The sequence below is a fragment of the Barbus barbus genome, assembly GCF_936440315.1.
Source record: "Barbus barbus genome assembly, chromosome: 47".
NCBI lineage: Eukaryota > Metazoa > Chordata > Actinopteri > Cypriniformes > Cyprinidae > Barbus > Barbus barbus.
In genome coordinates this window covers 13,002,423-13,024,563 of record NC_136725.1, presented here as the reverse complement: position 1 = coordinate 13,024,563, position 22,141 = coordinate 13,002,423, and the positions used below count along the sequence as shown (strand labels likewise).

Genomic DNA, 22,141 nt, shown 5'->3' with positions numbered 1-22,141 from the left:
CTCCGCCGCACGTGCTTTTATACTTCATGGTCGTGACGTCACCCCGTCCGTGACGCCTCGCTCTTGTTTGACTGATTACACATCATATTCAGAGCCTGGTCACGCTGAAGGCGTTCCCATATGCGTTTCGACGCAGCGTCTCGTTCCCTTCAGGGAACCATGGTTACATACGTAACCTGAGACGTTTCTTAGGACTAGCTGATTCGTCCCCCACAGTGAAATTCAAATGAAAGAAATCTCTCAAGGAAAAGGGTAATTTAAAAATGATTATCTGGAGGGGTAGGCTAACTTGTTATGAGTTTCCACTGTGAAGGATATTAGTTAAAGGTTTGTATTGTATAAATGTGAAGCCGGTGGGTTAAAAATACAGCCAGTCTCAAATTTGCATGCTTCATCATGTCAAATTCAAAATGAACTGAGAACGGTTTTGTAATTAATGCTTAATCGGGCGATCCAGTCACAATTGGATAAGAAGATCCTTTCTCACCTATACAGCGTGTGTTCTGGAGTGTGTGTGTGGCCTTTTATTTCTCTTTGCTGTCATGTCACCTTTAGTGGTGCAGAGGACTGTGGTGGAATCTGCTGAACTTTTCCCAAAAGCTTGTATTGATTTCACCCACGCAAATCCTGATAAAAATTCCACTGACACAAAAGGGTTGCAGGTTTGTGTATGTGTTAGTTTTGCTGCTGCGGTTTTATCTCTGGTCCGAGATCAGCAAGAAGCATTGGTAGAAATAGGAAATTATTCTGCTTTCAAGTACACATGGAAAGCTCCTTCCGAATTGAGCAGTCATGTGCATTGGCTGTTTTTCAGCTATAGGCACTTTGGATCCTGTGCAGTACAAAATAAAACACACTTTAAAAACTTTAACTGTTGTTCCTGTCCACTAAAATGTCCTACAGTAAATGCACATACAGAAAATATAAACAGAAATTCTTCTATCATGCATGTCATAAACATTTTCACCAGTGTCTTTTTTAGCATTTATTATGTACTGCATTCCACAGTAATTCATTTTTTTTTCACTTAATTGTTTTGATTGTAAATAATGCACAATAAAAATGATATTTACCTTAATTTTGCTTCACAAATCATCTCAAATTTCATCTCAAGCTGCTCTTCTGAGACTGTTGTCTCATTGATAAAGTACACTAAATTTAGAAAAAAAAATCAATTGTTATAATGGACTTGATGGCAAAAACTGAGATTGTAATCAAAAACAAAATACATTTCACAATTAAATATTATAATAATTTCTCTTTAAAATTTTTTTTAGATTATTTTCTTTATTTTTTGTTTTAAAATGTAATTCATAATTGTTTTTTCTGATGGATTTTTATATTTTAAGATTAAAACTCTGGGTGAAATGTAAAACTACACAATCTATACAAAACCCAATTCACTTCCTGTCTAAAATACTGTCCTTTCACAATACAGGCAAAAACAGCAAAAGTAAATCTTAAAAAAAATGCCTGACTGTTTTAATAAATGTAAAACCCTGGGTCTGAAATTTAATGAACACTCTATTATTACATATGTTTAAAAAAGTAGCCAAAACAAATATACAATGTACAAAAGGAAAAAGCTCTTTTTTCTGTTGTACATGTGGATAAGCAAAAGGGAATACACCTGCATCACATTACACAACCTATATTATTTATTTATGAATGTTACCTAGAAAATAATGAATTTGTATAACACAAACCACAAAGGGTGAGTCATTAGCTTTACATTAGCTGACTATAAGCTCTGTTGTATATTACAAATATTACTAAAACACTGCAATAGTATAACTTTGCAATACCATTCGCAACAAAATATTGCAGAGCTGCTTTCCATCCTCTTTCATCTGGACATCACAACCTCGCAATTCTGAGTTTCCCATTCATTTGCCTGGTCATTTACATGACACAAAATTCAGGATTACAATATTTCTTATTAATTTCCCTTGGTCTCTACTCTTCCTCCACCATCTCTCCTTTACTTACCCATATGGTGTAATAATATAATACATTAACCAACCAAAAGGGGAAGCAAGTGATTATTTTCCAAGTGAGGAGGAGGTAGGGATGCATATGATAAAATTTCATTAGAGAAGATGGCTCTATATGTATTGGACAGACATAAAGTATGCACTAACAGCCTCATTTGATAGACAGCTGAAGCATGACAGGGCTAATCAGATTCTCAGCTGCCCTCCACTGGAACGGCGACACTGATGATTATCTTTGGAGGATCAACATAAAGCACCGGGTTGCGAACACCATCCCACGCTACTGTTAAACAGCGGAAACCGGGGCTATCACAGCTCTTCAACACGACATCCAAAAACCAGCATGACACAGCAAATCGACAGAACACACACATACTCATGCCAACATGGTGTTTAGCAGCATTTAATGCAGCATGACATTTTGTACTAATTTAGTCCTGCGTAGGAACACAAGTAACTGGTGGGTTGCTCTCGGTATATATTGATACTAGAGTTGGATTTGCGTGGTTAGTCACCATGCCATGTGCCTGCGGCTTGAGAGTATATAGTCACATGGCATTTACGGCTTATATGATTGGCTAACCAGATATTTTAGCGCTCTATATTCATATGCATTTTGAAATTTGAATAAAAAGAGAATGGAAAGGAATTAAACTAATGACAAAGGGAGAAAAAGAAGAGAAAGATTTAAATGCTATTCTGGGAACTGGCTTACAAAGAATTGTATAAGAAAGAGATCCCCCTCTGTGTAAAAATCTTAGAAAAAGAGAAAAGAAAGCGAGTGGCTGCTCTGATTTCCCCCCTGAGCGCTGTTTATCCGGTGGAGGTGAGGTGTGTGTGGGGAGTAGTAGTGTGCAGTGTCCAGTTCTAGGCTGTTACAGATGGTAATTTTGTCAGAAATCACTGAGCTGCTGCCAACTCCACGGTGGAGACGGCTGGTGTGCTGTGCTGAATCCAGCCTGTGAGGACCAGCCACCAGCTTTTAGTCTATCTCTCATTCAGACTCACATGCACTGGATAAAATACTGTTTGCCAGGATTTAGCAAAGTGACTGGAAGCTGCTACTGGAGAAATAAATGCTTGAATTCTGTTTATGTTGGATTTATTTTATGTCATTATTTGTCTTTTAGCTTCTCATCTCTGCACAGTAATCTTGCAGTTCCAAACCCATATGATTTTCTTTCTTTCGCTGAACAGAAATGAGAAATTTTGAAGAATTGTGGTTGCTCTTTTCCATTACAATGACAGCGTTTTGATGCTTTCAAGGATGCAAAAGTACCACAAAAAATCATAACAGGGAGCTATTGCAAAGTCTTCTGAAGCTATATGATTTGTTCATGAATCAATTAATAAAGTATCAGTGTATAAAAGGCTTCAATTTTGGTCTGTTCCTCACAAAACTATTTATTGAATGCATTGTAAGAGTTCAGAAGACTTGGTATTATAGCACATAAATCACATGGGCCTCTTTTATGATATTTTAATGGTGTCCTTTCTGAAGCTTGAAATGCTCAGTCCAAATTCATTTTAACTCTAAAGAAAGGAACAATTATAAAATTTTGCAAAACATGGTAGAAAAATCCAAACTGGTTTAGATTTGGAACAATATTAAGGCAAGTAAGTGATAACCATTTTATTTTTAAGTGAACTTTCCTTTTGGCAGCACGTTTGTGTTCCAAATGCCAGCCACTTTTTTCAATTGGGTATAACAGTGCACATTATACAAAGTTACATAGCGTGTTAATCTACTGCATACATGTTCCCTATCAGGCTTTTATCTTTATCCCTTCCGGAATATATATGTTACACATATTGCAACTTTTACACTTCAGTTTAGCTACTTCTTCACTACACATTATGGATCAATCCCACTTGAATGAAAGTTGTTCCCATCTGCCATTTTATTACTGTCAGACAAACCATTGCTCTTTTTAATGAAATTTAATGTATGTCCAATGTGTTTGGTTAGCTAAAACAGTATTTTAACAGGAATTATCCAAAATATGGTAAAACGTTAGCCTACATATTGAATGCATAGACAAACTGGAATTTCTCTCTTATACGTTTTAAAATAATTATTGAGAAATTAATGTTCTTAACTATGTAGTCCAAAAGAAGCAATGTAGAATCAACAAGTACGCTTAGTTTGCTCCAGTGCAAACCAATATTACTAACATTAACATCATTCAAGTATTGATTCAGCTCAACCATTGATCAGGTTTAACAAAGGGCTTAAAAAGTAAACAAAACATTTAGTTGTTCACTAAAGTGTTTGATGCCACACTTTTCAGCGGCGGCTGGAGTGAATAAGTTCGAAATCAGAATTGAATGTATAAAGAAGCAAACTCCTACCATTGTTGCTTAACCACGCTTCCACGTACACCTGCATAAGTAAACGTCAGTTCGATGTTGTGCGTGAGTTTTCTGTGAAAAGTGCATGGTGTTTTTAATGTAAGGAATTAGCATATTGTCTATTTAAAGAAATATACCTATATTATCACATATAACAGCATTCTGTGTAAAATACATCTATCTATTTGCACTAGTCTCTAATTGAATTGTCAGATGCAGTTCTTGAAAGATGCCAGCCTGGAAAATGGGCGGTATTTTACCTCATTAAAAAGAGCAGGTAAGATGTTCAGTTTTGTCACTGTGTAATATCAAAGACTGTAGAATACCCAGCACATGTCACTCGTATAGTTTTGAATGAGGAAAAATGCAACGCTCAATATGGCCGCTCAGTTGCAGGAACCCCGCCTTCTGAATGAAAGAGCCAATGGCTATTCGGTAAAGTCAGTGCGTCACTGCAGCTGCCGTTAGAAGTCCCGGTTGCTATAGAAACAGTCAGCATTCTGAGATGTGCGCTCAGGACTGCGCATGTGCATTGGTTGATCTAGCCAGAAAAATAAGCTTTGTAAACCGCTATTTGAGCAAAAGAATCAACATTTATGACACAGTTGTTGTCAGATTTCTTTGGTGATTTCAAATATGAAATTTAATCGTAAGCTTAGTGAACCGTTTTGGAGAATGTGATGTTTCCCCATTCAAAGAGATAGGAGCTGCACTTGGATGCCTGAGAGACATTTCAAAGATGGCCGCCGAGTGACATGTCTTGTCTTAAAGAGACTAATACAATGAGGTAATATAATGTTTCTGACAAACGTCCCGGTTTTGCAAAATCCTTCGTTATTACTTGTCATAGAACAAAACATGCTTTGCATTCAAATGAACACTTCTAGAACATTTAGGTGAGTATAAGGTGTTAACGTTATCTCAGATTAAAATAATTAGAGTTTTTTCTTACATTTCTCTTCAACTCTTACATTTTATTTGAATAATTATTTCTGTGTGAAATGTATGATACAACTTGCTTAACAAGCAGCCACATATGTCCATGAAATTAAAGTCTATTCTTGATTTTTAGAAACGTCATCTGCAGCTCACAATACACCTCAGTATTGTTTTGATAACTGGCTTTTTGCAGTAAGATTTAAAATTTCCAAACTTTATTTCTTCCAAGATATATGTATTTAGTAGTATTTTAAAACTGGCATCAGAGCTTTGTTCATTTTAAAACTCATTTGCATGAGGAGCTGACAAACTGATTGGGACCTAGGACTTCTGAGCAGATTCACAAATGCAAGCAGGTTGGTTTTGTTATACACTCGAGATGAACTGCAAAATATCCATAAGAGCATTATAGCCTAATGCAGTAGTACTTAAAGTTAATATTTGGTTTGCCACCTGACAGGGGTGAATTGCCTAAAGCCTACAAGGAAAAATAAGTGACAAAACTGAGCATGGAAATCTGAAGCATTGCAAGCTTTTGTCTTTTTTTAAAGCCACGTTTCCTGGTCTTGATTTTGCAAACCTGATTCAGCTCATCAGCTCATGATTAGAACTGATGACTTTATACACAACCTATTGAAGTACTCTTAGATAATGTATTGATTCAGTACTTTATCATATATGCAAGATTAACCAGAACATCTTGATGCATTTTGGAGGTTGCCAGGAAGCTCTTGAAAAACTATCTTGAGAATGCAAGATACCAAGGATATGAGTAGCATATATGTTGATTGGCTCATTAGGTCTGCCCAAGGAGAAAGTGACTGGTAAACCTTTTCTTGCTTTATTTAAATAACATTTTTTCTTTGACACTTATTTTCATGTGTTTTCTCTGTTTAGGTTGAGGCTGTTATCTTGCTGCTGTTCCTCCAATTACAAAAGGTCAAAGGAGTATCTCCTCAGGCATTTGTTGAGGTCTCTGAAGGTATTTTTTAATTGTACCATTTTTTTTTTTTTTTTCCCAAATGGAGATGTAGATTGATGGAGTCTTTCGCTTTGCAAGAATGTGTATTTAGACAATGTTGTTTTACCATTCTTTCCAGGTTTGTACAAACATTCAGACCTTTGTGTCTAGTGTTAAATTTTTCCAGCATTTCCTGCTCTGCATTACGGAGCATAAATAGAGTATCCAGAGACTCTACATCATCGTGGACAAGAAGGCAATGAAAAGCAATATGCGAGTGTTTTCGACAGTGATGAACTCTTCAAAGCTCACTTCGTATTCAGCACATCATACATTGAAGCACTTTGCAGTTGCACCACAGCAGACATCAGGAACAAAGTTACTGAGAGGTGTGTTTCTAATGGTTATTTATTTAACAGGTCAGGAATGATCATTAAATGTTAACAGGTTTAAAACTTCAGCATTTTCACCATGTCCTCTGTGCAAACAAGTTGTGTTTGTACTGTTCAATAATTTTGCTTCTAACTCAATATACTACTTGGGTTATATTTCCTTCTAACAGTTTTAAATATACACTGAGCCAGAGGAATAAATAGAAAGCTTTACACTATTCAGGTCCCTACGCTTACTTTTCTTTTTAGGAGCACTGTCAAAAATTCAGGAGCACCTTCTGATAAATAACAAAAATTAGCCTTCCCATTACAAGGTAATATTTGACTCTTTAAAGTTATTTACAGTGGGGATTTTTTTTTTAATGCCATTTTTTTCCTAATTTCATTAAAAGTGTGTCATATTATGTCAAATTCAAAAATCTATATTTATAAGCTTTTCCAAATTTTCTAATTAAAAAAATAGAATAAGAACAGGTAGAATAAGAAGAATGTTACCAATCAAAAGAATTGAGTATTAACAAAATTAGTTTCCACTACAAAGGTGGCACAGAAGAACACAAAAGTGGCATGTGGGTAAATCTACAAACATTTACAGAGGCTTAGAGGTGGCATGGATGTTTTAAATTCATAATGTTGTGAGATTAATGTTTTAAATATAAAATTTTGAATACAGAACTATTGTTTGATTTAAATGATTTAAATAGGCTAACTGAAATGACACTTTAAAAATAAAAAGTCACTGATTTTATCACTGAATCATTCATTCAATTGATTCATTGAATGAATGAACGAAGCAAGTGGCTGTCCTTGTGAATGGGTAATTGAGTCATTGACTCACTAGATTCATTGGGGCAAGTCGTGGCCTAATGGTTAGAGAGTCGGACTTGTAATCGAAAGGTTACGGGTTCGAGTCCCCGGCCGGCAGGGATTGTAGGTGGGGGGAGTGAATCCAGCGCTCTCTCCACCCTCAATACCACGACTTGAGGTGCCCTTGAGCAAGGCACCGAACCCCCAACTGTTCCCCGGGCGCTGCAGCATGGCTGCCCACTGCTCTGTGTATGTGTGTGTGTGTGTGTGTGCGTGTGTGCATTTGTTCACTACTCACTACTGTGTGTGTGCGCACTTGGATGGGTTAAACGCAGAGCACCAATTTCGAGTATGGGTCACCATACTTGACAATTTAAAAATGCACGTTCATTCATAAACGAAACACCGCTTTGTTTGCTTCGAGATGAGCAGCTGCTCAGCTGTGACTTTCTTTGAAACTATTTTTGTTGGCTAAATAGAGCAACATAATACAATACTGTTAAAGTCATACAATGTAGGTCACTTAAAATTAACTTGAATTGTTGTATTAATATCACATTTTCAAACTCCCTTAATAATCTTTAAAAGTTCACTCACTTCAGTTCATCGTGATCTCACAAAATGTGCATTATAATCAACGAACCTTTCTAAACTGCACAACAAATCTCTTATTTACACCATGTCTACACTTTGTTTGTCATAACGAGAGGATTTGTGAGCTTGCATAACTCAGCAATGAACAAAACTCCAGTATTTTGAGCAGTGAGTAGATTCTGATTAACATTGCATCCAATGAATCAACATATGTCTGCGATACATTACTCAATGCTGCAAAAACCCATAAGTAGAAATCTTTTAAGCTCTCCTGAGCACAAACGCAAATATACTGATAGGGTTAGTCGCACAGGCGCTCCTAAAAATATACTGATAGGGTTAGTCGCACAGGTGCTCCTATTTTTGATAGTTGCACGCAGTACTTTTCAGTCACAAATGCGCCTGAAATGGTTGCACTGTAGAGCCCTGCTATTGTTGGAAATTTAATTCCGGGTAATGTTAGAATGCACCACTATTCCCACTAGAGATCAAATGTAGCTTTATGTGGAGTTGTTTTTTAACTCTATTTGGGAGTTATTTCAGTAAGTGTTAAAATACCTGTTTAGAGATGGAGATTAAATACAATCTATTAGAGTAGAGTTTTTAGTGTGTGTTTACCAAATGAGACTTGACTTTTTTAACCATTTGCCAGATTTACAGTCTCTATACGATTTTTAATCATTACTGTGTAGCTTTAAAGTATTAAATATTCATTTTTGGGTGAACTATCCTTTTGAGAAAAACTTCAGAGACAAATGCTTTGAATTTCAAAAATCATTACAGACCAAGTTTAGATATTATTAATAGACATTGTACCACTTTACCATCAAATTTATATATATAAAAAGATTGCACTCTTTGTAAAAAATCCTTGATTTATTGAGTCAGAAACCGTAACCGTGAGGAACAGAGCATGGTGAGGGAACAGTCTGCTTCATCAGTCTTCTTTTTATACTCTGTGAACGTGGGAAGATAAAAGAAAGAATAAATAAAGATAGAATTGATAGAACAGGGAAGTCATTTGTGAGGTGGGACATCCTTTTTTTTGCTTAGGTATAACATGTACTACTGAATCATGCACAGGAATGAGTATTAAGAAAGTTTTCTCCACTTTGTCAAGACTTCAGAGCAGTGTTGCAGATGTCACATTATCAATACTGTTTGTGTCATTTTTTTGACCCACAAAAGTAAGTTCTCTTTTTTTCTATCTCTGCACCCAGCTTACAGTGATCCCCTTTTCACCCCTAGCTCTATCTAATTTAATCTCACGCATCGATGACTTTTAATTAATATGATTGGCTGAGGGATTCTCGTACTTTTACATGGTATTTTTCTGCCTTTCTGAGGGTGACAATTGTTATGGAAATAAACAGCAAACATTCAACATATAAACTAACAATCCCCACTAAACCAGCAATCCTCTCTCTGTACAACCAACCCCACTGGGAGCAGATTTAAGCAATATTGGCATTATTAGCCAAGCATTGCTATTCCCTACACTAGCTAGAGTGATAGAAATGCATGCTAATCATGTTCCTGCTGGTGCTTTCCGGCTTTGTCTCTTGCTTATCTTTTGCCCACTTGTGGTATCACCACACACACACTGTAATGTGGGACTCTTGTACGGAGTGGGATGTTCTCTTCAGCCAGCTGTATTGAGAGCCCTGGCTGTTTATTTAAAATGCGGCATTGCCCAGTGCAGCTCCTCAAAGTCAGACAGAAAATCCAATAACCAAGACGAAGCCTCCATGTGTTCGTTCAATTATGTGTGCGTGGTTTGAACGGTCACAGTGTAGCAGAGCCAAAAGTCGCACCCTATTTTCCTGCTGGTGTTCACAGGATCGATAGAGATTAACTGTCAAGTAACCTTTCGTGTATGTGCAAGGAGGGTGTATTTGTGGGTGTTTTTTTGTGTGTATGTGTATGGGAGGTTTTGTACTGAGTATCTGGTACAGTGCGGTGTGCTGCTTTATAGCTGTGAGATGCCGGCTTACCCCGTAATGATAAGAGAGTGCAGAGTAATTACAGGCGCTGCTTCAGCGAGCAGCCAAGGGCATCTGTGACTCCCCTCCCTGACTAAGGCCAAACTACCAGGGCTTCCCTCAACCTTTATTAGGACTCCCCACCAGTCCCCTCTCTCTCTGCTGTCTCTCATTCTCTGCAGTTCTCAGCAGTTTTTCCCCTCTTATCTCGCTCACATTTCTCATTGTTCTTTTCCCTCTCTCTATTTCTTCCTCCTTCATCAGATCTTCCCTCTTGGTCTGTCCTCTTTCTTATCTTACCCCATTTCTTATTCTTTCAACCTCTCTATTGCAGGGGTTTTCAATGTCTTAAACCGTGGGCCTCCCCATAAACACGCCATCATATACTTGGAAAGTAATTACAGCAGACCAAATTTACCTGTTTAGTTTATATGTAATAAAATGTATTACACAAGTTTATAGTATCCTAAAAAAGTCTATGGAAGTTCATATTTAAATGTGAGCCCATAGGCATCTCTAATTGTTTTTTTTTAATGCTTGTATGCAGTGCACATTTCTATTTGTGTCTTTAATTCAGTTGGCTAAATTCAATTTTAGTTTGCTTTATTAATTTAAGTGCACAAAACCAACAATGTTTTTGAATATTTTGCCTTTCCAAAAATACCCCAAATTGTTGGAAGTTCCATTACACTTTCTGCACAGAAATGAAAGATTTATTAGTTTTCCCTGTTTTGATTGGGGATAAAGATATATAGTTTACTAACCTGAGTTATATTTGCCTATTATAAGTTATTTTCACTAAAACTTTCTTCTTTTTTTTTTTTTTTATAACTGAAACACAGTATTTCGGTTAATACCAAAAGTTTTCATTTAGCCAAATACTGAAAATAAAATTTGGGTTATTAAATTTGGCTAAGTGAACTCAGTATGCTAATCAGTTGTGTTCTTGTGTAAAGTTCTTCTGTCCTTAGCTGGACATATTTTACATATTGCTGCTCTAGCTTCATTTTAATCATGGTGAGGTGTGTCCAGTCTTACGTTGTAGCTTATGGCACAAAATATACACTGATGTGGTCAAAACACATATTTGGAGAAATGCTAATTAAATGTCACTGTTTGGGTCATTAATTTCGGCCCTCCAAAACTATTTCAGACAAAACTAACAATTTTTATATTATTATTATTTTTGGTGCACGACTAATTTAGAATGCAAATAAAAAGTATGGATAAATGCCGACTAGCATGTTTTGAAATACTGTAGCGCAGGCTGCTGAATGTACAAAACTTGAATGAAAGGTGGTTTTACATGCTGGTTTGGTTCCAGTACTTGCAGTGGTGGACGTGTTATATGTAACTATAAAACAATCTGACTCTCTGGGATGACAGCCCTACAGTAATGGAGCCTTGCACGCTCAATGACGTCAACACCAGCACTTAAGTGCTCAGAAATTACTGAGGTAAATGTCTACCTTTTCTGTCTGCTGCTCCTTATCCTCTGCCCCTTCTAAAACACACACACACACACACACATACACACACACACACACACACACACACACACACATATATACACTTCTTTTGTGTGTCTGCCTCTTGTTAGAGGTCAAACTCAATCTGTCCTTGTCAGGTTTAATCAAAGTATCCACAAATTCAATTTCAGCTGCTGTGTGAGAGAGGCTATTAAGGCATTCTTTGTCATTCGCAATGTCATTACGCAGTGAGACGAGAGGGCATGGGGGTGTTTCCGATTCTGATGCATTTACTCATCATTTTAGGGTAAATAAAGCCCAAGTGCTCTCTGTCAGTACCTAAAGGTGCCAGAATTACTTTACGCTCTGAGAAATGATTTGTGAAACATTAACAGTAACTTTAAGACTCAAATTCTCATTCTACATTTGTCTGTGCAGCAAAATGTCGCACTGCTCAAAAATCATTCTTAAACTGTATTTCTTGTTTTCCAGAAGAAACATACTTAAAAGAAGATTAATTTAAAGCTTAATTCCATTAATGTGGCTTGAATTAATGTTATTTTCTGTTTTACTGGTTTCAAGAACATAAATAAATAAAATTACTAAGTTACAAATGTTACATTTAAGCTTTAAAACATTGCCAAAGTGGTAAGAAAAAAATATAGATACATTTTTCTGGAAACACTTTTCGATTATCTTACAGAATTTTGTTTCTCAGTAAATTTATAATGATTTAAAGATGTTTAGTTATTTTTACTGAAACACAAGAGATACATATGTCTAAGTAACTCTACAATTAGACTAAGTTAAGGTATCATTTGTAGTATTTTTTATTATATTTGTTATTAATATGATAAGATATGACAAATGCACTACTTTTTTCTGTCATTCAAACAAATGGCACATTAAGATTGCAAAGACTTGGAAAACTCTTTTGAAACGAGGAAAAAACTTAGCTTATATTTTGTTCGTATGCAGATAATGTTGCTAATGTTTTCTTCTTAAAAATGTTACATATACACTTTTGTGTTGCCTGACTTTAAATTTATTTTATTTTTTTCCCAGAAACCTCATTTTGGGCACAGCAGGCTGTGCTATAACCAAAAAGCTCCATAAAGATAAACCATTCTTTATTGTTTTCTTACAAAGCTCTGCTTCACCTGCTAATTTTAGATGTTTCCCTCAAATACCAAATTCAGGATTGCAAAGATACATTTCCCCCTTCTATTTCATGCAAATTTATGAGTATCATTTCCTTTTTTAGTGATTTTTTTTTATTATTATTTTTTATCAATAATGATTGATGAATATGATACTTGACTTTTTGCTCCAGCATGAATTCATTCACTAATCACAGGCTAGTGCCATTTATCTCAGTGCTGCCTTTTCTCTGATCTCTTTCAGGAAAATTTAGTTCTAAACTGATTTCTTCCAAACTGCTGGAACTTTTCTACAATCCTCTTCTAAAAGTCCAGCCTTCTAACCCAGAGGCAGCACTGAAATAACCCTTCAAAACAAAAGCATGAATCCCTTCAGCTTTAATTATCTTTTCATCTGGAATTAAATTCTTGATAGATTATGAAACCCTTCTCAATCTTTGGCTGTGGAACAGCATAAGCTGATGTTTGTATGTTTGGCGTCCTCATTATCAAAAAAAAAGAGTCTGGGGAACTCGTTTGGCTGCCGTTGCAGCCGCAAAACTAATCGGATATTCATTTCATACAGATGGTAGTGAGCAGTGATTGCTGCAGCTGAGATTTGTCAGAATTGGGGCTCTCAGGACAGCCAAAGAGGAAGACATTTTGGAGTGTTAGTGTCATTGTAGATGTTACACTCCAAGAAAAGTCCATAAAAATAGGGCACAAAGTACTGTGTTAATTATCCATATTGTTTAGTCACTGGTGTTTTACCCGTATTTTGAATAATACATTGTTTAAAAAAAAGGGTTATAGGAAATATTTTTGAACTTACCAGTACTTTTCCAGTTTTTCTACATTTCTTTTTTCATATAGTACATATGTATTTTAAAACTAAGTCTAAAATGTGAATTACTATGTGACCCATCTGCAACCTGTCAAATACACTAATTATTAAATTAAGAGCTTGTAAAGGGGAAACTCCAACCTCTCAGTTCATTTGGAGGGCCGCTAGTGGAGGATAGAGCAGATTAATGCTGTTAGCTCTGAGAAAGCCTCAGCTAATGTTAACACCAATAAAACGTGCACAGTAGGGGCCATTAGTCACATGTGGGTTCTCTTTCCTGCCACATTATTAGACTCTTTCAGATGGTCAATCACAAATCATCCCACCGGCCCTGATGTGGAGATCAATAGTGTTAACCATCCAGTAACATGATGCCTTGGTGTCTTTAATTTCTGTCATATTTACTTCTCTCATATCTCTCAATATCTTTATTTGTTTCTGCCTATAGGATCATCCAGAGGGAGCTGAGCGTGGCAACCATGAAGTAAATATTTGGTTTGTTGATTAACAAAATCATTAATGAACTACATCTTAATTCATTAATTACTTGAGCAAGTGCTGTGTTGTGAGCTCAGAGAGAGAGTAAACAAAATTATTTGACTATACCAGCAGCTTTGTAATCAATACTGTTTTACTTGTGCATAGATATTCTATCTATCTATCTATCTATCTATCTATCTATCTATCTATCTATCTATCTATCTATCTATCTATCTATCTATCTATCTACAGAATACAATTAAACCTTAAATTATGCTAGTATATTAAAAAAAAAAAATTAAAAAGGAATTAAGTTGTTTTCTGTGGTAATCAATAACATCTTGATAGAACTTGAGGACTTGACCCTTGAATGTTCTTTTAAAGAGGTCATATGATACGATTTCAAGTTTTCCTTTCTCTTTGGAGTGTTACAAGCTGTTTGTGCATAGATAAGATCTCTGAAGTTGCAAAGACAAAAGTCTCAAACCCAAAGAGATATTCTTTGTAAAAGTTAAGACTGCCACGCCCCCCTAAAACGGCCCATTCAAACACACCCCCACATGTCTACGTCACGGTGTGGGAAGATTTGCATAACACCGTCTAAACGTACATGCAATGAAAGAAGGCAGAACTATTATTCTTGCTGTTGTATTGTTGTTGCCACCTCCATTTCGTGGAGATGCTGTGTTTCGTTGTGAAAGTGAAAGTACTTTGTTTGGCCTTCCAAAGGAAGTACACAACTAGAAATCAGTGGTTAAGCTATATTTACAACACTGTTCCATAACAGTACAATGCAAATATTCGAGTGTGTGCAGCGCATTTTACGGAGAACTATTTCCTGAACCTGGGAGAGAGTAGCCTACAATGTGAACACTATGAATGTCTGTGAACAGCAATTCCAACGTCGCAAGGACAGTCTGGTGCTTCTGACTCACAGCCTGTAAGTACATTTCGATATTTAAAGACTTTGCTACTGACTATTCAAACGCGAGTTTTGAGCAGTGTAGAATAATGTTAGTGCTTGTTTGGCGTTTCTACAATCATAACTGCAGACATGGTGTTATGTTTACGTGGCGTGGCGCAACACGTAAAAAGACTGTATGAGTCATTACAATCAGTTATTATGTCCTCACTGAATGCAACAAATGCCTCATTTATAGCGGGTTTTATTGTTTTAGTCTCGTCACGTCAGGACCATAGACTGTTAAAAAGGGCGGGACACGGCATCACAACATGGGATGACACGCTTGAGGTATTCGGCCACTCACAATGCACCGGATAGCTGGCCAATCAGAGCACACCTCACTTCTCAGAACGATGATCTTTGTAAAAATCGGCATGTTTCAGAAAGGCGGAGCATAGAGGAGCAACAACAATATGTGGAAAGTAATGTTTTTTGAACCTCGAACCGCGTAAACACATTGTATTACACCAAATACACAAAATGTTCTTTTTAACAACATCATATGACCCCTTTAAAATAAGACAGTTTTCTCACATTTTAACAAGAAAAATGAACAAAAACTTAATGCAGTGAAAGTACAGGCTGCCAATTTTAATTTAATATACTCTCTGCCAGAACTTGCTTAATCATCAGTGATTTTCTGTCTTCCTCTGAATTCCCTCTGCATGTCCTTCAGTCTTTTGCAGTGACTCACTTTTTGTCTTTCCACCTGTCTCTCCTCCATTTTCTCCTTTCCTTCCTTTTCCATCTCTCCTTTACTTCCTTCCTCTCTGCATTACTATCTCTTCCCCTCTCCGTCTTTCACTCACTCTTTCTTTCTGACCCCTGGCACTCTCGGTACTCAGATGAGAGGCTACCTAACACTGTGCAGTGTGATCAGGTGTTGTTGAGTAAGCAAGATAGACAGCCCATCTTCAGCGGTCAGCTTAATGCTGTCCTCCTCCAGTGCCACGTCCTCGTGCCCTGAGCGACTCCTTTAGTCCCAACACGGAGCAGAGCTACTGCATTTCCCTTGCTACACATCTGCAGACCTCCTATCTCTCTTTCGTTCTTATTTAAATTTAATTTTGCAAGTTGTATGCAGGACGGGAAATTAACTTTTCTTTCAGCTACAATAACATGTTCACCATGTATCCCCCCAAGTTTCAAACAAGGCACTCAGTGTTTAGTGCAAATCACAAAATCTTGACAGCTGTAATCTCATATTAGGTGATTTTTTAAAAAAGAAAACACATTATAAGCTGATTGCACCCTAAACATTTCCTGAGCTGATCTAAGATCTAATCAAAATATACACACAAACAAGTATAATATAGAGACAGCTTTTTTCCCCCCAATGCCGCTCTGAGCCATCTTAAATCCTTTCCCACCACAGAGCTGGTTCACCCACAACTGTGAAAAAAAAAAACTCACTTGGCTGGTGACAGCTGTTAATTTCCCACCCTAATGGAGTGCACTAGAACTCTAAGGTTGCATTTATCCAGCAGCAGAAAATGGTTATCTGCCAGTTGCAGTTTTAGTGTGATTAAATATGGTTAAGTTTACATGCAGTTTGTTTATTAATGACAGCGGTCATGTGTGGCTCTGGAGATATTAATGATATATCATATGAAGGTTCAACTTCAGATGCTGTTTTCACCGTTATCTTCTTAAAAATAAAACATTCCAAGCCAAAGTCAGATTAGGTATTAACCGGTGAAGTTGTGCCTTAGTTGCATTCATTTATTAAATGAAGTCATGATAATTGTGGTAAGAGTTTGTAGTGTTAGGAAAGATGCCATCTTTAATGTTCACTTTAGACACTGATTTCAGGTGTTTCTTCCAGCTATTGGCTTGACTTTGATTATTCATTCATATAGACAGTATGAAGTATTCAGTCCACTCCTTTAAGCTCTTGTATATTGTAAAGGAAAAGTCCAGAGTAGCCTGTGTGAGGGGTTTTCTCGCTCCTTTGCTGATAATAATCTGTTCTCTCCCGCTCAGTCTCTCTCCTCCTCTATAAGGAGATTTGTTGTTGAATAAAGCCAAACTCTCTGCAGAAGCCAAGTGCTCCATAAAAGTGTAAAGTGTAAAACAGCCTTTGCTATTAAGAGAACAGTGTGTGTGTGTGTGTGGGGTTTACGTTTCTATACCATCTCCACCTTGCGTGAAATTGGGCACTGGGCAAACAGAGAGGGTGATCATTGATTAATCAGTATACGTTAATGAGCTGCATCGATCGAGAGACCAGTAGACTCAGCGTCGACCTCAGAGGGTGTGAGACCACGACGCCATCTTAGAGCAGAAAGGGAACCCATCCTAAACCAGAGACAGGTGTGCGTGAGACAAATGTGTGAAGGGTGTCGTGGGTGCAGCAGGGGCTTGACAGTGTTATGATGGATGTATATGGATCATTGACCTGACAATGCAGCAGTGATCCCATGGTCCCACACTGCTGTGGCTAGGTGACACCCACTAATTTGTCAATTTTTGGCCGCTTCAGTTCACCCATAGTGCTATGGATTGAATTTTGAAGCACAACTCGCATGTCACAGATTGAGGTATTCAAAAGGACTTCCCTGCTGGAAAGTACTAGCAAGGGCTAACAGGCCATATTAACCATCCAAACTTTGAGGCATGGTAGATAAGCACTAAATCAGCAACTAGAATAAACTTGTCTAGATGAGCATAAGGATTCAAGTCAGTGCTATAGATGTAAGAGTTAGAAATATCAGAAAAAAATATCACCTGTGCTAGCAATGCAATACTATCTCATTTCCTGAGCCAGTTTTTGTGTGTTTGCCTGTGCAAAAATATGTTTGCATTCCAGTATGTTTCTCAATCATATTATGCTAACGGTACTGGAGCATAATGTGATAATGTGTTCAGTTGATATCAAAGGAATGTAAATATTACAGAATATGGTCCCAGGAGCAGGACAGGCTATCAGCGTTACCTCAGTATCATAAAAATCCATGCACGCACTCTCCCTTTCACATTCATTTCTGTTTATACCCATATTTTTTCTGATGATTGCAGTGTGGCGTGTTTCATGTTCATTGGTGAGAGAGGCGGATAAAGAGGCAGATTAATATCCCTGACTATAATCATTTTCGTTTACGTACAAAACACCCACTCTCTCTCTTTCACTCTCTTTCACTCACACACTCACTCACTGCCTTATCTCGTTATCCCGTCTTTCACTCGTTTTGTTTTTAGATTGACAGTTCTTTTATTCAGTATCTAGTTATTCAACCTTAGGCTATGGCGTCAATTGCACAATGTCATAAGTATTTGGTCCCCAAGATATTACAAACTCACAACTGATGGCAGCGACACCAAACGGAGATGTTTTTGTTTCAATAAAACTGCTAGTCAGATTTGTGGACACTGGTGTTTTGCATTTTTGCCCTGTAGGTTGGCATAACAATCGCAGAGCTTCTGTCTCAGTATCAGTGCTGTAATCAGAGAGCGTGCTGTTTTTTTCTGTTTGGCCAGTGGCAAGGTTACCGGAACTAAAACATGGCCAGAGTACAACTTCCAATTTCATGGCACCACTGAGTAACAATCTTTTATGAAACACAGTCGAAAATAAGTATTAATATGCAGACATGTTTGTCCATGTGTGAACATAGAAGAGATGATGTGTCTCAGGGTAGTAATTAGCATCCTAAGGGCAGGTCTTAATGCAACCCAGAATAGCATATGCATGTGGGACACTTTGAAAGACTGTAAATCACAGCTTATAAAGAGCTTGCCTCTTCCGGCTTTGTTCATGTCATAAAATAACAGTCAAACCCTTTCCTCCCTTATAAAAGTCTGAATAAATCCCTTAACGCTGCAACTTAATGAGCTTAGTGGTTTTCTCCTTTATGTGACCTATGGAGCATCGCTTCACAGAGACAACTGTATTTCAGACCAGACTGTATTTCAGCTTTGTATCCTTACATTTGTACCACAGCCAGTTTGACTGTAAAGTGTCAACAGAGAAGCTAAGAAGAATGACGTCAGTTTGAAACTTTCGCTCAAACTTTTTTCATTCTGCTATTTTGCAAGAATGCAGTTGGTGGATAACCAGTTAAAAGTGATTAAATAGAAAAGTTATAAATGAACCTACCTGGTCTTTTTTCTGTTCTTCCTCTGCGGCTGCCACATAACCGTACTTTTGATATGAGAACAAGAATTTGTTTCTGACAAAGAGACTTGTTGCTCTTAGGGCACGGCTTGCGTTTGTTGGCTATTGGCCGGTTGGCTTGGTCGTCCTTGACTGCCCGTTTTTGTCTGATGAGAGAACTGGCAAGCGCTGCCATCTTACCCCCCCCCTCTCACCTTTGGGAGGGGGGTCTCTGTTTGCCTAAGAGACCCTCTCTGGATGCACTTGTCTTTTTACCAGCAGCACAAAGAGATAAAAGTCAAGGGTCAAACCTTTTCGCTGCGAGCCAAGAATTCAGGTAGGTTCCTCACGTATCCGTGTGTTTCCCTCCAGTAAGGGAAGAGGTTAAGATCTGGTCCACTCACAACCTGTCCATGGTTTGTCCTTCATTATGTTTGTTTCGCTAAATACATATTGGCACCACAACAAATCCGTAAAAAATGTAAATGGACGCGGTCACATTTCCACAAAAAGATACAGAAAGAGGCTGACAAAGTCATCGTTGCGACATCGCCGACATATTTGCCCCCCCTCTCATCTCCTCTCCCTTCCCCTCCCCTTGTGTCTTGTTCCTGAAGACAAAAACACTGACAAAGCTAAAGTTTAGCACACAGAAACGAAGAGCTTTCTCACCCACACATGGCTGGTCCTCGTGGAAAGTTCTTCATTCACTGGCAGCAGAATTATTCTACTCAAATCAGGAACAGATCCTGTCAGAAACGGACAGATGGTCAGCCTGCAGTCCCTATGGCTAACTTTAGTTGTGCTGGGTGAAAAAAAATTTAATAATCTGGAGCGGTAATCCAGTGCTCCCACGTCCAGAGGCACTTCTGCTTCAGCTGCTGGGACGGACAAAGCCCTGAGTTGCAGGAAAGGAGCCGGCAAAAGAAGAATGGACTCCGAGAAATTTCCCTTCTGCCTCTTCTGGCACACGCTATCTCTCCCCACAGCCCTACATTGCCCCCCCCCCCCCCCCCAAAAGCCAGCGAGCTTGTGTGTATGTGGGTGTGTGCGCAAATCCAGCGGCTACCACCAGTAAAGGTGACATTCATGAGAGAACAAGTGAGGGAGGGAGAGCAAGCGCAATCGAGTGAGGGAAATAGAGCGAGCGAGTGTAAAAGAGTGTGAGAGAAGAACAAGAATGATGAATGAGAACAATGGAGAAGAGAAAACAGAAAGATGAAGGGAGAGAAAAAGAGGAGGGTGAGAGAGAGTTAACGCTACTGTTCTTCCTTCACTCTGCCGTGTCTGTCCTTGATGGGTAGAGTGGAGGAGAGAGAGAGAGAGAGAGAGAGAGAGAGAGAGAGAGAGAGAGAGAGAGAGAGCGCTTTAGGTGCCAATGGTGACAGTTTTCAGTCACCTCAGGAAGAACATCGCAGTAATGCGTTCCAAGTCAGTTATCACTGCCAAATTCACACACTCGCACACACAGTTATCCCCCTCACCCATCTCTCTCTCTCTGATGCACACATCCTCATGTACACTATCACTGTTAGGGGATTAGGATTGTACCACTTTTATTGGTTTAGCGTTCAGTTTTTTGCAGTCCATGTGCTGGGAGTGTTTGACGTTTGCTGAAGGTGTGAAACTAACGCAAACAGAAAGACTTTCTCTGTCTTATATATAGCTTATCTTGTTTTTTCTTCATTTACTTGATTGCTTTTCATCTCAAAGCTCTTTTCCCCTCTGTCAGTCTCTCCCCCCCCCCCCCCCCCCCCCCCACACACACACACACACACCACCCCCATCCCCAACCCCTTTCTCATTCTTCTTTCTGACATCATTGCAGTTTCGCTTTATCTCTGTATTTTCCAGTCTCTTTGCACTCTGCAAATACAGCATGTGAAATGAGCGGGACCTGAGGGGCGGTTTGCTTAGAGACAGACAGGCACTGAGAGTGTGTGTCAGATGGGAGGCTGTCTCTTATTAATAGTGACACAGACAGGTAGAGACAAAAATCATCTCTGATCTACTGTGCCCTCATCCACAAACAAATATACTATGATGCCTATTATGGGTGGGCGATATACTGGTAGACCCATTTATCTGGTTGAAATTGGTCAACCGGACAAGATTTTGGATTATCGTCTCTATCACGGTTACACGTGATGTTGCTGTGCTGCGCGTATCGTTTGCCTGCATTTTTAAGTATTGCGATTATTAAAAACAAGTGATATCAGGCTGTTGAAACTCAATCAACAGCAAAAGAACTCATTTCGCTATATGCGCACAGTGTCTGAGAGACTTTCTGAGCACTGTCAGAGAGGTATGTGCATGTGAAAATGGTGCTCATAGAGCACAAGAGTGTTGAGTTGTTTTTGCAGCTTTATATGCCTTGAACTATACACACATTTTAATATAAAAAAATACCAATTTTTGCAAGTATTCTTGTAAAAACAGTAATTTAGGTATTAAGTGAAAGCAAACAGCTGAGAAAGAAAACACGTGTAACAGTATGTTGAATCTTAGCAGCTCTTAAAGTGACAGCAGTCTAATTCCTGCTGTCTGTCGTTCATGTTAATCATTCATGTTAATTAGTTTCTTATTCTTTTTTTTTGTGATATTGAGAATTATAATTTTTTTATATCATAAAGACCTTATTCAAAGCATAAATAACTATATTGTGATATTGTTACTGTGAAATGAAATTACTCATATTGTGATATAAGATTTTGGTCATATCGCCCACCCCTAATGCCTATATGCAAATTCAAGTAGTACAAATTCATTAAACAGTTTCACCACTTTACTATGTGGTATTTTAGCAGCCTCTCTTATTCATTAACCATTTCTAATTAGTCCAACAGGTGTAAAATAGTTTACATAAAGATGTCCTGTCTGTGGGTGGTAAAAAAGGCAGACTTTTATTTTGGAGATGTTTGTTTAAATATTCTGTTGCAAATGGCAGCATCAAATGATAAAGAAGAATGATAACAGTGCATACACTGTATACAAGTGTGCAGTCAGGCACAATGTAATAGTTTTATGTTTTAAAGTGCTTATTCAGGTGTATGGTTCGCTTTGGTGGAGGGATGTGGTACAGTCCTAGCCAGTATGTCCATCCTCTGATGGTGGACATGGGCAATGCACTG

General features: G+C 38.0%; 1 protein-coding gene across 1 annotated transcript in view; it reads right to left on the bottom strand.

The window, feature by feature from the left end:
- Nucleotides 1-20,014, bottom strand: part of LOC306865597 (fibroblast growth factor 11-like) — a 62,093-nt gene extending 42,079 nt beyond the window's left edge. The window contains exon 1 of the mRNA XM_079410303.1: nt 19,014-20,014. Coding sequence (XP_079266429.1) covers nt 19,014-19,206 — 193 coding nt within the window. The 5' untranslated portion in view covers nt 19,207-20,014. The remainder of the gene's footprint in view (nt 1-19,013) is intronic.
- Nucleotides 20,015-22,141: the final 2,127 nt, after the last annotated feature.